This window comes from Candoia aspera, chromosome 5 (assembly GCF_035149785.1).
Source record: "Candoia aspera isolate rCanAsp1 chromosome 5, rCanAsp1.hap2, whole genome shotgun sequence".
Lineage (NCBI taxonomy): Eukaryota > Metazoa > Chordata > Lepidosauria > Squamata > Boidae > Candoia > Candoia aspera.
In genome coordinates, this window is record NC_086157.1 from 13393672 (window position 1) to 13411701 (window position 18030).

The 18030-nt window shown below is 40.4% G+C and overlaps 1 protein-coding gene across 1 annotated transcript in view; it reads right to left on the reverse strand.

Annotated features, from left to right (window-relative positions):
- WDFY4 (WDFY family member 4) overlaps positions 1-18030 on the reverse strand; it is a 195260-nt gene that overhangs the window by 20597 nt on the left and 156633 nt on the right. The window contains exons 51-56 of the mRNA XM_063304372.1: positions 16339-16492; positions 15619-15710; positions 14459-14671; positions 10488-10629; positions 8476-8627; positions 305-463 (exon numbers count right to left, since the gene is read on the reverse strand). Coding sequence (XP_063160442.1) covers positions 305-463; positions 8476-8627; positions 10488-10629; positions 14459-14671; positions 15619-15710; positions 16339-16492 — 912 coding nt within the window. The remainder of the gene's footprint in view (positions 1-304; positions 464-8475; positions 8628-10487; positions 10630-14458; positions 14672-15618; positions 15711-16338; positions 16493-18030) is intronic.

Consider the following 18030-nt stretch of genomic DNA (forward strand, 5'->3'; position numbering starts at 1 on the left):
GTCCCTAAATCAGAGCTAATCCTGCTAATTTTTCTCTTTCCTCTGCCAGTTTTTCTTCTGTTCCTTTTCTGATAAGGAACCAGAATTTAAGCCCTTAGTGGAAATAGGCTATCCTAGCAAAGGCATGTGAAGAGTTGCTTTTGGAATATTGCTGTGTGAACCTGTGTGTGGGGACAGAGAAAAAGAAACACGGAGGACTCTGCGGGAGAAGAAATCTATTGCCTGATAACCATCTGCAGGTGTTACTCCAAAGTGTTGCTCCAGCAGCGCCATTCAATTTCAGAACAAACATTGGGTGCTCTACCTGCTTTAGAAGTAAGGTGGTGGCTCCAGTTCTGCTCCTGGAGAGTTCCCAGACACAAATGACAGAGCTGCTTCCAGATGTGATGAGGCTGCCTGGTGTGGGAGACACAGCACAGAGACAATCTCCCCAGTCAGCTGGGGCTTCCAGGATGGTCATCTTCTGCATGAACAAAGGAGTACCCATGGCAGGAGGGAAGCAGAGAAGGGGACAAGGGAAGAGATGGAATGAAACGGATACACCTCTGCAATTACAACATACATACACATGTACGTATACTTATATTGGTAGTCCTCGCTTAACAACCATTCGTTTAGTGATGGTTCAGACTTACGATGGTGCTTAAACCTGACTTGCAACCAGTCCTTGCACTTACAAACTTCGCAGCATCCCGCAGTCACATGACCACCATTTTTTTACCTTCCCAGCCAGCTTCTGGTAAGCAAAATCAATGGGGAACAGCGTGATTTGCTTAATGACCATGTGGTTCACTTAATGGCTGTGGTGATTCACTTAATGACCACTACAACCTTGGTCATAAAATCGGGTTGGATTCGCTTAACTTAAATTTGTTTAACAGTAGTAAATTCTCTCACCGCTGAGTTTCAACATTAGGTTGTTTGGTTTCATCTCAACCCCCACCCTCCCGCTGATACCCATTTACACTCTGTTGATATTTGTCTTATTTGGATCAGCAATCAGACAATGTATTTATTAACTCAGAAATCTAAAATACTGAACTTGGCAATGCTGCAGACAGCATCTGGATTAACCTAAGTGGAGGAATATATAACATGATTGTTATTGGTGTCTATGTTGCCTTCCCAATCAAGGAGAAGATGAGGGGGTCTTTCAAAAACAAATTGCAGAGCGTAGTTGTAGTGATGGGAGAATTCAATTATCTTAAGATCTGTGGGGAGGCAAGCTCTGCTAAGCACAGGGCTGCCAGAAAATTCCTGACTTGTCCTGCTGAGTTTTCTCCTTTAAAGGTTGGTGGATCAGCATCCTTTACCCGATACTAATCAATAGGGAACACTTAGCTCAGGAATTGGAAGTGCCAGAACATTGGGGGAAAGAGACCATGAAAGGTTGCAGAACCTGATTTTAAGGAAAACTAAAAGTAGAAGTAATCAAACATGTATCTTGGACTTTGGAAAGCAGATTTTAATAGACTCAGGGAATGATAAGTAAGATTACATGTCAGAAAGAGGTAATGGAAAAAGGAGCTCAGAAGGGCTCAGGAATCCTAAAAAAGGAGATGTTAAAAGCATAACTATAAACAATTTCAATGAGAAAAAATGGAAGGCAGCAAAAGAAACCCATGTGGATAAACAAGAAGTTTAAGGAAGGTCTGAAAACAAAATGGAACATGCAGGAATAGAAAGAGGGCCAGATCACAAAGAAAGAGTTTGGACAGATAGCTTGGAACTAAAGTACATACTATTTACCCTCAGAAGAAATTGTTGTCATGAGAACAGGGAATGCTGGCTCAGAGGTACAGTACATGAAAAACTGCAGTGGCTCCTACGTAAATCTTCAGGGGGGAAAGAATGAGTCCCATTAAGTGTATGGACAACAAAAATTAGAACTTAGGTTGCATGGGTCTTTGGACTGACCATCCATGAAAATCCAGATGAAAAATCTCGCCACTTTGTATATAAGGCGTTAGATAAGTGATCTCCTGATGCCAGATTTTATTTTATCTATTTGTATGCCACCCATTTCAGAAGGCTCTGGGTGACTAAGAGAAAATGCCTACCTCTGAGTGCTGAAACTCTATGTTCATCTTCATCAACACAGTAAGTTCTGGCATGAGACAGATGTAGCAATATTGGAAACTGTCAATTAAATTAAAACCACCCAGAGTCACGTGGCAAATAAATTTAACTAACTAACCTCTGCTACCTTGGCTACCAGGCAGTAATTAAGGCATTTCTATTTTCTTCCACTGAACCTTGGAGATACCTTTAATATGGACGAAACATACAGCACACTGTAACAGTGGGTCCAACTGCATGTCCTATTTTGTCATCCCACCTTCATTCTACTTATTATCTGCCCTGGATTCCCTACTTTTCCAGAATACACAAGTTCCATCTCTTGCTTTGCATTTACTTTTATCTCCACTCCTGAGGATTTGGAGAAGGGCCAACTTCTCCCAGTTCTGAGTTAGACAAAGATAGCTTAAAAGTTGTTAAGCTGCGTTTTGATTTAAGGCAGCAATATTTCCAGAGGAGCTTTTCTATATTCATCTTCCAAGAACCAGTTCATGGCACTGGATGACCAAATTTCTACTTTTTAAATTATATAACAAATTGCAGTTGTACAACTGAACATCTGTACAACCTGATCCTTGAGACAATTCTGAAGTGGTGCTTTGGGGTATATATGAGCACTTGACGCAGCAGCCACAGAAACTTGAGAAAGGAGTAGTTTCCTTGAGGTATTACAGACAGGTGCTACCTTCATGCTCCTGCATGCTCCAAAGAACATTTTGGAGACTAAATCCAAAGCAAGTTCCAGTTGTTAGAACTTCAGTCAACTGGCTTTTTTTTTTAAATGAACAACCTGAGAAATCATGTGTTATAGGAACCACAAATTGAGAGGAAGTTACATGAAAGTCACCAGTTCTCCCAGACAGCAATCTGGGACAGAATATGTGCAGAATCCTGGCCTCTCCAGAGTAAGGTCAGTTAATAAGAAATTTAAGATTTGTAACTCTAGTAGGCAAAGGTATAATAGTAAATATAATCTGTGTTCGAAGGGAATAGAATTCCCATCAGTTCCAAAGTTCATGAACAGGACATTGTCCATTGTCAGAGTGAAGCAATTTCCACAGCATCCACTGGACACAGGAAAAATTTGGTTTAGAAAGAGTTCAGTGGAACCATAAATATAGGAAACTTCAGACTCTGCCTGAGCACAATTGCCACAGCCCAGTTGTGATTTCCAGAACCAGCCTGCTCCCAAGTAGACCTGCCTGTGGCAGGTGCTTCTCTGTGTAGCAGAGATTCTTCTGCTCCCTTGCTATTTGACTCTTTGGCTGGGGATGGTGGTGTTCCTGTGTGCCGAATGGATGGGACTCCAGTTCAAAGTCTGAATCACAAGAATGGTGAGTTTCAGAGCTTCACCACTAAGGCAAGAACTCTGCCTGTTTCCCTGAGTGCCTTGTCTTAATCTTTCTCCTCCTCCTCCTCTTCCTAATCAGAAGGTGACACTTCAAAGACGGCAGAAGTGTTCACAGCAGCAGTCTGGAATAAGCAACTACAGCTTGGTTGCTTATATAATGCGTACAAGGCATTAGATATTCTGGATAGGGGAAAACACATTCGGTTATCTAAAAATGTAGTAAGGATGATACCTCACTTTTGGGGAAGCATAGGCTGACCAGAATGAGAATCCAAATCCGCACCAGTGAAATTAACGGGTTACACCGGGAGAATTTGGACCTCTCCAGGGCCATCAAGGAAGCTAAGAATTTCAGGCGAGATAAATGGTGAGTCCTATAAGCCCACAGCAGAGACCTTCAAAATGCATCCAGGCACTGTACGCTGTATCATGCACACAGAAAGCTAGCCTAAGGTTGAGAAGTCACCAGCAAAAGCACTATTTCTTTACTGGCAGTTTCCCAAGTGAGTGTATTGATTATTCTTGTTATCCTCCCAGCTGCAGCTGATCACCACAAGCCACCTGGTATTTTATTTTCCTACAGGCCTCAGAATGACAAGAGCTCAGGGACATGATGGGTGAATAAAAGCATGGGTGAAGAGTAAGGAAAGGTTAGATGACACTTTCCTGTAATACCAGGCTTAGGAATATGCAGGCAGCTCTGGGAAGAGTGTACAACTGCCCTTGGAAAAGGTGTTTCTTCCCTGCTGTTCACCCGACTATGGCTCCTGGGTCCAGCGCAGCTGCCAGAAGGTGCTGACACCAAAACTAATTCCACTGCATTACTTTCACGGGGATCAAAGTCTATATAGGTAATATATTAAAAATATAAAAAGAATAAATATTAATATATATAAAAAGAAAAATACATAAAAAAGAAAAATATTAAAGATATTAAAAAAGGAAGTGAAGGAATTATAGTAATGGCAGGCAAAGGTACCAGGTTAGAAACCGAGAGGCCGTAAGTTCTAGCTCTGCCCTCGGCGTGAGCCGGCCAGGCCCTCCCTCGCAACCCTAGGGAGGAGGAGGCCGGGGCAAACCACTTCCGAAAAACCTTGCCAAGTGAACTGCAGGGACTTGGCCAGGCAGTCACTAGGAGTCAGCAGTGGCTTGAAGGCACAAAATGAAAAAAAACAAACAAACCAAACACCCCCCAGAGGTGACGAAAAAACAAGAAGAATCTACAAAGAATATGTTACTATTCAACAATAATAAATTTAGCAATTAGACAATAACTGCACTAGTAAGACATAGAACGAGTCTTATCTTCTTCAGTTACTGATCACAGCATTTTTAAACACTGGTTTGAAAGTTGCAGTAAGTCCTATCTTTCAGGACCAGCAACTATTAACCCTGAGAAAATAACTTATTTCTTATTTTAACTCTATTGCACCAGTATCCAATAGTGAAGTAAAAGAATTTCAAAATGGAAAGGAGTGGAATGGAACTGCATGTTTCGGACAACTTTCAAGTTTTATGCAGGATGAAATATTTAGCAGGCACACAACTCAGAACTATCACTGTTTTCTGTTTGGAAAAAAAGCACATTGAAAAGTAACTTGCACAACCTGCCACTCAATTTACAAAGCCAGCTATATAAACCAATCAGGCCCAGTGATTTCATTAGGGGTGCTGGTGTGGATAGGCAGAAGGAAGAGATGCTGTTTTTCCCCCTTTCTAAATGAATGTCTGATTTCTGCTTTGCTTTGGGTTCAGGCTCACCCAGATGATGCTGGGATGGATTGGGGTGGGGGTCGCGATGGGAGTAAGAAAAGAACAAAGCACTTTGAACCGAGACTTTCCTGCCAGAAAGATTAATCCTGTAGTTTGTATTTGTTTTAGCTTTTCACACAGACTTCTCTTTTTAAACATTAAGGTTGGCTTCCTGATTGTTTGGCTTCTGGCCTACGCAAGGTTGCTTTGAGAACCACACACAGTGGCAGAAGGTGTGTCACTCCTTGATTTGCACACCCGTCTTGGGTCTGGTGTGTGAGAGTAGCTTGTTGTGCAGAAGACAACATATCCTGGGTCACATGACCAGAACACAGCAATTATTCAAAAGGAGCAATTTAAAAGGAGGAGGAAATGAACTGCATGTTAAAAAGATCCATTCATGCTCAGATATGCAATGCTGCAGAGACCATCCAGAGGAGGCACACATAAAAGAAAGAGTGTCGGTGCCTCCCAAAAGTCAACTGCAGGCCTTTTGAAGAGGTATGAAATCACAGTCATGGGATATTGTGATTGCTTTGACGTCTGTCAGAAGGCAAACTGACAAAGGATGGGGTCCTTCCAGGAAATTTCTGACTTGTTTTATTGATAACTTTCAGAAGGTGGAGGGAGTCAGAGAATGATTAGCAATCCTTTGACTCGGTATCAACCAACAGGGAAGATTTAATTCAGGAAGTGGAAGAAGAAAGAACATTGGTGGAAGGTGAGGGCATAAAGTTCTTGATTTTACGGGAAACTAGAACTGAATGTAGTCAAATACTTATTTTTTAAAAAGTAGATTTTAATGCATCCAAAACAAAGATATGTAGGACTCTATGGCAGGAAAAGCTAATAAAAAAGGAGCTCTAAATGGAGAGAGTTTCGTAAAGGAAGCACATTTACAAGCATTTCCAAGGAGGAAAAAATGGAAGACAGAAGAAAAAACTAATGTGGCTACACAAAAACCTTACCAAAGATCTAAAGGATACATATGGATAGAAAGAAACAAAGGAAAAGTTCAGATTGGCATCCAGGAACTGTATAGAGCTGGTATCAATAGGCTCAAAATGAGCTGAAATGTTAAGGGCATCAAAGAGAGCTTTTCAGATATCTTTTAAAGGCAAAAAAAAATCACGATATAGTTGCTCATTGAAACAAACAACAGGCCAGATACTTATCTCCTATTTGGTTTCATTTTCTTCAACAAAACAGTGTGTGCACCACAAAGAAATTATGAATAGCAGGATGAAGGGACAGAGCTGAAGCTTGAGATTATGATAGAAATAAGATCACGAAATTCCTCACTGAATGAGTTTCAGACTCCAAGAACAAGTGAATTGCACCCTCGAGCAGCTGAAGGAACTGCTGATGGCTGGCCAAACCAACCTTCCTTCCTTCCTTCCTTCCTTCCTTCCTTCCTTCCTTCCTTCCTTCCTTCCTTCCTTCCTATTTCAAATTTCATCACCGCCCATCTCCTTCAAAACGCCCATCTCCTTCAATCTATTACCTCTAATGCTCTGAAAAATTCTGGAGAACTCATGAAATGCTAAGTGACTGGAGAAGAACAAATGCTGTTCCTAACTTCAAATAAGAGGAAAGAGAAGGTCTAGGCATCAAATCTGTACAGAGCATAGAGGATGACTTTGATGAACAGAAGGATGATCTGTTACCAAGGCAATGATCAGGTAAATGTGGCTTGAGAACATACCAAGAAAGAGATTTGCAAAAATGCCTCAGACAGCTCTCCCCAATTCACATGAAGATAAAAGAGAAAGGAGGGGAAACACATTTTGACTTGCAAGATTCTGTTAATATAGCTGTAAGTAGCTGTAGGCCCACATGCTGTCTATTTTTTAATCTGGTCTACCTTATAGGGCTGACAAAATCAGTCAGACAGGGATCTGCTGGGAAGATTCTACAGCAGACGATACAGATTGATTTATAAGCACCTTGAAAACAGTGTACAAATCACCAGAACTCAGTATGGATCTGTCAAGGATTAATATAGACTATGTGGTCTCTAAGAGTCAACACCAACTTGATGGCACATAATCAATCTATACACCTTGATTTCAACAAAGTACTTAATGAAGCCCCCGTGACTTAGTGCAGTCTGGAGGGACACAATGTGGATATATAGCCAGATCAAAATTATACTTCAAGTTCTTATTAATAGTTCCTCATCAAATTGAGGGGAGAGGTATTCAGTGGGTTGCCCCAAGGCCTCTAGTCTTCACATTTTTATCAGTGACTTGTATTAAGAACTGGAGGGATGGAGTCTGCAGATGACACAAAATTGGGTCGGATGACAAGCATGGGGGATAGCTAATATACTAGAAGACAAATAAAATGTAAAACGATTTTGATACGTTAGAGAAACAGACTGAAAGTTAGAGAATGACAGTACTTCATTTAGCAAACAGAAATCAAATTTACAGGTATGTGATGGGTGACAGCATGGAAATCTGCAGTGTGATGGGACTGCAAAAAAAAAAAAAAGCATCTGCAACTGTAGGTTTGGTCAGATTCCCACTCTTCCACCATATCATGTCCAGTTTGGAGCACCACACTTTTTGCAAATACCTGCAAGGATTGCATATGAAAGAGGGTGAAGACTTTTTGTTTCTTGTTCTAGAGCACAGGACACTGAATAAAGGGATCTAGGTCACAGAAAAGCAAATTTGGATTGAATGGAACTGACTACCCTGAATGGTGAAGTCCCCTTCACTGGAAGTATTCAAGCCATCAGTCTGGGATACTTTAATGCAACTTCCTATACCAGCATGGTATTGAAAATCCTAAAAGGCCCTCCCAGTGCTCAGATTTTATGACTGACTGAGAGTCAGCTTTTCAGTCACTTTCTGCTGACTTTAGAGAGGTGAGCAAGGCCCACATCTAGGCTACTACTCTGTCCTTTGTCCCATGCAATTCCACCATAAGATTGTAGCCATAATTTTTGCACTTTTAAAACACTAACTGCTGTCACACATCTTTGTTTACATATAATATATTCAGGTATGAAGAGGAGGACCCAGATTGATGTTATTACTACTTTTATTTATATCCTGCCTTTCTGTATAATATAAGTTGCAAACATATGTATTCATGATTTTATCCAAAAACTTTTGGTGTACTTGCTAAATATTCCAGATCTTTCAATCCATGGATGTACTTAAGGCATGCTCCTCCTGGCAAAAGATGAAATGGATATACACAAACTGCCTGAAATATACAGAGGAATCAGCCTATCCACAGCTGAGTATCCCAACATGCAGCAATCTATTGTTCATTATTACCTTATCTGATCCAGCCAGACAGCAGGTGAAGTCACTGAATCCCCAGCAAAAGGATTTATTCCATAGTGGAGGAAGCAAAATACTTTTCTTCTCCACAGCCAAAATCCCCTTTTCTGTACATACAATATGACCAACAGGGCCTTGAGGTGCCTCTGCAGAAGAGAAAAAAAACAGCTCTGGAAAACACTTTAAAGGGGGAAAAACATCTGCCACTTGAAAGTGTTGTGCTTTGAATTTTTTTTTCTCTTTCTCCTTCACGTTTCTTCTTAGAAAGTGTGTGAAGGCTTATCTTTGTCCCCACCTTTTTGTTTCTGGGCAGGCACTGCCACGTATGGCAGGGTGCTGTGTGGGAGCAACACCTTTGGGGCCATGGCAGCTCATGGAGGCCAAAAGAGCTGCATGGTTGGGTGGAAGGTCATCTGCCTTCTTTACAGTTGCTTCATAAAGTTCACTGTGTTCCGTCTGGGTGTGACTCTTCAATTATTTCTGCAATACAGCAAGCCTGATATTGCCTAATTATAGCCACATCCCTACTGTTTTATATAGATAATTGTTCCAGGGAAGATCCTTTCCATGTACTCCCCCCAAATTAGCCAACTGTTTTCTCTATCTAATGGCATATCTGTCTATATTTTATTCTCCCCAGACCAATGGAATAGTAGGAAAGAATTACTCCAGAAGCCAGGCTTTGTAATTTTTCTCTCCCTTTAGAATATTGTTGTTTGCCTAAATATTTGCTGTAATTTCCTTAATTGGCCAAGCTAAAGGCTAAAGAAGCCAATAGAGTTCTTGTCGCCAGTTAAGGTTTTGTCCCTACTTTTGAGGTCCTACTTGGCTTGGGACCCAGGCGCTGGGAGGACAGCCGCTTGAGACTGACGTCACTGTTAACTGAGACAATGTGGATTGTGATTTTCAGTCCCAAAGTTCCATTTTTGGAATTCGGCTCGATGAAGATGTGCCTGGTGCCCAATGACAACCTTTTCATTCTTTCACAAGCTTTATATCTTCATCTGTAGATCTTAATACATTGACTTACTGTTTGTTTTCCCTTTGGATTATTTTAAATTCATCCTTGGTTGAAGAAGTCTATAGGAATGCTTCAGATGAAATAAATGGCTAGTGGAAATCCCAGTGGACTAATTCCTTGTGTAATATTTGGGCGGAATTCTGTTTTTCTTATTTCTCTAGTTTTGTAAAGGTTAGACTTCTATTAGGGAATGTACAGTAGCTCAGCTCATTTGCCAATCAGATACCCATCATTCAATCCACCAGCAGGGCCATTTGGGAATTGTCCTATCACCTCTTTAGGGATGGCGCTGAAAATGCAAGGGAGTCTGCCATTTTTCCCACTCCCAGAGTGAACCCACCCCAAAACTACCCCCATGTTGCCCCATACTTTCCAAAAGAGATTTGGCAGCAGTGGAAAATACCCTTAGTGGAGGCTTTATTAAAGCTCTGATCATGCTGGAGAGTTGAGCCATGGTTATTATGCCTCAGACGGACGTGCTTGCAGCAATGTTTAAGGCCAGTTGGGAGCTCAATTGCAAACCCTTCCTTCTTAGATGGATCCACTTCACAAAGTAAAGGGGAGGAATCTTGCATTGAGGTGGGGATCACATTGTTTCCTTTGTGCCCTCCACCAATTCCATGGAGAAGATTTCTTCCTATCCATATTTCCAGAGAATTATCACAAAATACTTCTAATAGCCATTTTAAAATTAAAATGTAGTATTTATATAACTGAAGTTTCCTCCTGGCTGCTCATACTGAAGAATAGACCCGATTAGAAAGTATCGTCTAGAGCAGTATTTCTCAAACTTGGCAACTTTAAAATGTGTGGACTTCAACTCAACCTCAGTGCTGGCTGGGGAATTCTGGGAGTTGAGGTCCACACATCTTAAAGTTGCCAGGGTTGAAAAACACTGCTCTAGATTCCAAAAGAAGGTGCCCTGAACCTGGCAAGATTTATGCACTAGGCATTATAATGATCTCACTGTTTATCAAGTCTATACCTTTGGGAATAATTGATGACAGTTTCAGGTTATACAGATTACTGACAGACAATGCCGGAGAAGGAAAGAGGATGCTATCTCTTCTCACTGCATGTTTCTTCAGGCTCACAGCATTCCTGGCTGGATGTGGTTTCGTAAAAAGCTGTGAAAAAGGAAAATAACCATAAATAAATGAGTTATATCAAATCAATGAATCCTGTAAAGTAACATGCACATGCACCAGGAGTCTCCACTCCATGTTTTTAAAATATTTGTTCTCTTACTTAGCTCCATTCAAAGGAGTTGGTAGCAACCAAAAACTTCTAAAAACAATCACTGTAAACGAAGTATTAAAATAACAAAGCAGAAATTTAAACTCTAAAAAAATTAAAGTAATAAAATCATATTGTGGCACAGGGAGGAAACACCATGCTTCAGTGACGAGAACAAGCTGATGAGATATGCTTTTCTATCAGGAAGACCAGCAAGGAGAAGGAATGACCAGGGTTTTTCAGAGGGGTCAGGATGATAGTTAGGGAAAAGATGGCAGAAAGACACCCAGTATCATCAAGCACAGATCAGAGAATTACTCAAGATTTAGTCTAAGAATGCCTTGGCAGTGAAAATACCCTGCTTCTCCACCACCATTGCTTCTGTTCAGCTGAGCTTTTGGAGGTGGTGAGAACTGTGTTTTTCAATACTCTGCAGCTTTGCATTCATTTGGCAGAAGCAAAATGGCATAATGCTAATGCTTTAGATGGCAAAGTTGTCACTAGTTAACACCATTAGAGAGAAATGGTTCGTTAACAGACAATTTGGGGTTGTTTGCTTGGAAATATTCACTAATTGCTTGGAGGTTAGTAATCCACTCTCTGCTTTTTGGATCCCTTACCCATCATGCTTGCCAAAGTTATCCAGAATGAATTGAGCATCAGTCTTCAATGATCACATATGCCCCTCCACAGAAGGATAAAGCCCCTTCTGCTCACAAGGAAGACAACTATGCAACCCAATGCGTTAGCTAAGATTCCACAGATTTGAACAATTCTCAAGCAGACCTCCAATCTCCCCTTTTAAGTGGCTCTTCAACTCCAGGCAGTTTCAGAGAAGTGGTATACAGGATGTCATTGCAAGAGAAACTAATGGGAAAGTAGCTGTAAAATAGGAGGCAGCTTCTGAAAAGTGCCTAAAAGCACAATTGCAAACTCCCAACAAACAAACGATCCAAAGACAGCAGAAACAGCCCATGTGGCTGTATAAGACCTTGGTGAAATCAAGGATTGGACTCAATGGCTTGAATGGCCCCTTCTAGTTTTATGAATTAGATGAACCTTCCATTTCTTCCTTGAAAGTTGTAGAACCATCCCATAAATGAAAACTATAATTCTGTTCAGTTGTTTCTAAATTAATATCCTTTGAAATATGATGTATTGGTGACAAATGATCATCCACTGATGTTACTTGGTTAAGCATCTAATCTGGAATGTCCAAACAACTTTTTATCAATAGCTATGACAGTATTATTTTGTAATACTAGACAAGATTCTGAGACAGTCTGGGGCTGGTAGCGAGTTACCAAAACAAATTTTAAGTGAAGATAGCGCCACTCTGAACTTTTGGCAAATTTGTTACAGCTCAAGTGACAAAAAAAAGTCTAATTCTGTTAATACAATACAGTACAATACCTTAATTTTGGTTTTTAACCAGCATGAAGCCTATTCAGTGACTTTAGGCATACAGACCACACTTCAAGTTTTGCCAATAAAAAAAGTTCTGCTATTTTCAAATTTAAACTCCCCCCAAATGTCAAATTAAGCATGAGCATAAAGATCAAACAGGGATGGTACACTATTGCTAATGTAGTAGCTAAGTCAAGGAATTTCATACTTAATAAGTTAATTTGTCTTTGAAACTTTCTATCTTATATGGATGGCAACTGCGCCTCTCAATAACCTTAGAAAGAAGATATACTTTATGGTACAGACTTAAACCTGAAAAACTAAAATATCCTTTAATTAAAGCTACCTGAATGAAAAATGAAGTGTGTCCCAAATAAATAATCATGTATTTTAACTTCTTAAAATACATTTTAGGAATGTACATATAAAAACATGTCCCATATGTTAATAATTACCCCTGGAAAAATCTTCCTTTTTAGCTAGTAATTTGACACCAAGTAATCTTGGTGTGTTTGAAAGTCTGCGAGAAAGCAGCCAAGGAGCTCCATCAAAACTGAAAGCTCCTGGTTGCTTACTCCTGTTATGAGAGCCGATCTCCTTCTATATCTAGATAAACATTCAGGATTTCTGTTAGCAGCTTGCTGTAATAACTTGACCGAATATCCTAACCCATTAAGTCCGGATGAACTTGCTGGAGGGTCTATTTCTGCAAGGGAGGAAATTGCCACTCATGCCTGCTTCTATGATACCTCTGGATCACGTTCCTGCTCTGCCAACACTCAATGACTGTTTAAAAATTTCTCAGCACAGGAATCAGTCCTCATTACACAGTGCTTTACAGAGCTAGATGTACATCTTCACATGGAAAGCCCTTTGTAAACTTGGAAGAAAAAAAGGTTCAAGTCCAGTGACTGAGCTAGATAACTATAGTACTTAATAACCCTGATTACTGATTAGGTGAAGAAAAGATGATACATGGTTTTCAGGTTATCAAAATAAAATCTCTTTAAAACTGTGTTAAACTCACCGAGAGTATCACAAAAGTTAGCATATGAATGCAGACAAAGGCAGCATCTCCACTGTGACTTGTATCATCTTCCAGAGTCGCCCAACCATCACTGCATCAATATTATATTAAGAAGGGCAAGTTTTATATTGCTTCAATGGTGGCCGGTTGATACTAGAAGACACCAGAACTCACTAGTGGGGAAACTGTAAAAGGGTGCAGATTCCTATGGACTTTTACCTTTCACAGACTGAAATGCACAAGCATGGTATATGGGCAGGACAGGAAGAAGGCGACGACAAAATAAGAAATCTAAATAGAGAAAAAGTTATGTGGGACAATCCTACTTTGGGAACAGTGGAAAGATGGGCCTCCCTGAATGACTTGTTTAATTAATTGTTAGATTTATGTTCTACTTCAGGAGCTCAAGGCAGCATACCTAGTATTCTTCCTTCAATTTTTTTCTGCAACAACCCTGTTAGATTGGAGTGAGACACTGCCTCAAAGTCAGCCAACAAGCTTCTACAGCTGAGGGCAGACTTGAACTCCTGGTCCAGCCACTACACCACACTATCTGTCAAGCTTCTGCTTTCAAGAACCATTTATCTCTGCCTCCCCAGACGGAGAAGAAAATGAGAACAAACCAAAAACTTTGGAGGCCTGAGGGATTCCCAGATTTGGATTGTGGCCTTCTCATATTACAAGTAGTCCTCGCTTAACAACCATTCATTCAGTTCGGACTTATGAAGGTGCTGGAAAAACCGACTTATGACTGGTCCTCACACTTATGACAGTTGCAGTGTCCCTGCAGTCACATGATCACAATTTGGGCCCTTGGCAACCGGTTTGCATTTATGACCGTTGCAGCATCCCACGGTCAGGTGATCACCATTTTTGACCTTCCCTCTGGCTTCTGGAAAGCAAAATCAATGGGGAAACCGCATGATTCACTTAATGACCACTTGCAGTGACTTGCTTAATGACCACCACGAAAAAGGTGGTAAAATCAGGTTGGATTCACTTTATGACCACCTCACATAGCAACCAAAATTCTGGTCCCAATTGTGGTCATTAAGCAAGGACTACCTGTAGTGAGAAAGGATCTGTTCAAAATATTGCAAAGAAGCCAGGAAGTGACCATGAAGAAGTTAAAGTCTTGTTCTGCTTTACCCCAACTTTCTTTCAGGAACTAGATTACTTTTCCAAGAAATCTTGTAACAACAAATCTCGCTGTGAGATTAAAATAATTCTTGGTAATTCTATGTCCACTATTGCTTAATGGTACCCTGCCCACATTCACATTGTACCTGCTTTGGGATCTGTCCAAAGTTGCTGACAAATCCCAGGATGGTGCTTTTGATGAGAGAGTCATTAATGTTGTCCATATGTACTTGGTCACTGTAGAAGTAGGGATGAAAGACATTCACGGCCTTTACCGCAGCCGGGCCCTGCTGCTTGAAGCCAAAGATAAGATCTATCCAATGATGGAGGTGACTGCTGACATAATCACTTTCCAGTGCCTGAAATCCAACCAAATTCATTCAGTTGCCTTGATAGCAGGAATGCACCCTATCCCTTCTTATGGGTGACTGCCTGAGCAGGACCCTGCATTTCCCTGCAGTTTTATACAATAATGTTTAATGAAAATGTTCCATGGGAGCTGAAGTGGCGGTGGGCAGAAACAATAGGGTTTCACATCCTCTTTGGTGAAGGTTTTTCTCAGGAAAGTATGCAGAGAGATTACCAAAATTGATTTGTGTAAATGCATTTAATTAGTGTATGGAAAGGAGTGCAACCATTCCCAGGCCAAATGCTACCCTTGGTCTTGGAATACCCCCACAAAATAGTGGCCATTTCATTTACACTAGAATACAGTATGACTATTTCCCAGGGATGGATCGAATAATTTTGCTCTGCTATTAAAAGAAGAGCAACTAACTTTGGAGCTAACTTTGGCAACTAGCTTTGGAGCTCTTTGGGGGCTGCAGTCCAGGGTCTTTGGGAGGGGCACACAGAGCCTGCGGGCTTCAGATGGTTTCCTGTCAAGCCCAACTAGAGAAGAGTTTGTGTCTCATCCAAAAATTAATCTGAATCAAGAAAGTTCCCCATCAGAAGTTGTGGAGGGCATGCTGCTAGAATGGTCTCCAATTGAGTACAGTCTCCTGTGTGAACTGCTCAGAAATCACTGATTTAGAATTTGGCTACATTAATCTTAATGTAAGTAAGTAAGTAGACAAGTCTGACATACCACAGTGGTCTCATGTACATATAATTTCTGCTACAAAATACAGTGATGAGGAACAGCTGCAAAAAGGGAATATTTCTTTTCAGAGATTTCCCCTTATCATTATTTCAGACTAAAACAAATATTTTGAGAATATTAGACTTTATCTCTGACCTGTGATACTGATTTACTTTTGACTCTAGCATTCACAGTGTTCCAAACTGCATGCCTTTTCATACTGACCTGCCTGTGCAACCTAATAAATTTATGAGGATTTCCTCCTGCCCAAGGTGGCAAATCCACGTCATTCAGCAAAGTCCCATCCTGCAAGCATCCTACAAGGGACAGAAGAGAAGACGTTTGTGACATAAAAGAATTAATACAAAGAAGCTTTCTAACATCTGGGGTCAAATAAAGATACCTATAAAGTGATGTAAGGAGATAAGATAATGAAGCCCTCATCAGAGGACAACTAGGATTTGGTGGAGAAGCTGTTGGCAATGAGTCAGAAAACTGGAAGTCAACAGTGGAGCAAAATACTTAGTTATCACCCCAGGCCCAAAACTTGTGGTGTAGGTTTCAAGCAGGTTTAACTGCTGACTTGTTAATCACTGTGATCTCTCCAGTTTTTGCGAAAAGCATTCCTGGACAGAATCTGCTGCTGAAGAAAAACAGATTTTAGCCATGGACAAATTCCTCCAAGGTGTTTTAGAAGGGAATGATGTTGAAGCAGTAGCACCTTGGATTGCAATCAGAACTATAAAGAAGATGAAAAAATGAGTAGTTTTTAATGGAACATTCAGCCAACTCAAAATACCAACATTATTTGCATGTTTGAGCACAAGCTAGTCTAGAATGCTTTAATTTGGATTCCTGCACTCAAAGGGCAGATCCATCTCAATGATGCTGAGACTATGGAGTCTATGATTCTAAATGGAAATTCAACACAGCATGCTTACTCACCAAAGTCAATATGGTTGTGGTTTGTTAAAAATTCAGGAAGATAAAAGAATTCAGGTATCAGTTCCCTAACATCAGTCATGTTGCCTCGTGATGCTGATTCCCAGGTGTTCTTCACACTATGGAACATTCTGTCTGCAACATCAAAATCACCTCCCTGTTGAGAAAGTGAGAGAAAGAGGAAAAGGAGAAGAAAAGCCATGCCACCATTCAGGATTTCTGAATGGCCTTTGGCTTTATGCCACAGATGAGTGGGAATCAACATCAACCAGAATTACAAGTTGTGATTATGACAACGTATTTTAAAATGCTCTGGGGAAATTCTGTTATTTGTTCCTTGCGTATTTGAACTAAAAGCAGCTGCATCTGAACAGAAAAGAGAAAACAGGGAGAGATCTCTTAGTTCTCTCCCACTTGTTCTTTTTCAGTGCAAAACTGTCCTCCAGAAATGGTTTTTTCCTATCATAGAAGAAATCAGTAAGAGAAAAGTGCTTTTGTATGGTTAAAAAGCTGGTTAAATCCTGTGGTTAAACCCACTACAGGATTTTATCAGCATAGATCAGGATTTTTTAAATCACTGGACACGTAACTTGTGCTAGGAGAGTCACCACCTTCACCCTTAGTTCCCAGCTGCAAGGCAGGCCAGGAAAGGTCCTGATTCAAGCAGGCAGGATTTTCTTGGGAACAGAGCAGGCTCCGAATTATTTGATGGATGTGGTGATTAACTTCTTCCTCAAAACCTGTGTGGTGATATCTGTGCGGTCATCAAATATGAACATGGACTGAATCTCTCCACCACGGGCAATATATGGGATGGGGTGGAGGTATATTTGAACCTCCCAAGTCCTTCTTCCTAAGACCATTACAGGTTTGAACCAGGAATTTCCCTCTCTTCTCATACTCTGTCTCAACATTCTGTGATTCACCCACTCTCAACCATAAACTGGATTGCTAAGATTCACAAGCTGGATTCTGTGTATCAGAGTTCATATGAAGCCAAAACCAAGGAAACACATCCTGGTATAACAATCTGTGAATTCAGTCAATGTTTGCTGTGGGGTTGGTGTCTCTAGGCCAGCCTTTTCAAAACCAAGTTCTTATATATGATTAGATCTGAGATTTCTCACCCATTACAACCAGTATGTTAAGGATTTCCTATTGTCTAGAAAACCAAGTATGGAAAAGTCTACTCTTTCCTTTAACCGCAAGGTTCAACTATAATCAGAATACTTTTATCACAATTTTTGTCTTTTAATGCATCGTTTAGTTATTTTCTATGTATCCTCTGATGAGCTATTCATACACATTACCATTCCTTTCCAAATGTTATTGTTATAGTAATTTAGTGATGTAGATTAAGCTGAAAGATAAACTGCCCAGCCCAAGATTAGCATAATAGTTGAATGAAAAATTAAACTTGGCTCTTTCTAATCCTAGACCCAACACTAAGGCAGAATATTCTCATTTTTTTCAGGCTAAGGACTGCAGCTGGCCAAGGGCCACACTCAAAAAGTAGCAGGATGAGGACTGTCACTGTAATTTATTTAAACTTATTCATAGATTCATGTAAGTAAACCACAGTGAATTCAATGGGAGTTCATGAATAAACATTGAAAATATTAACCTTAACTTAGCTTTTATTTTAAAAAAACAACAATTCAGTAACAAGGCAAATAAAAATCCCTGATATGGGTC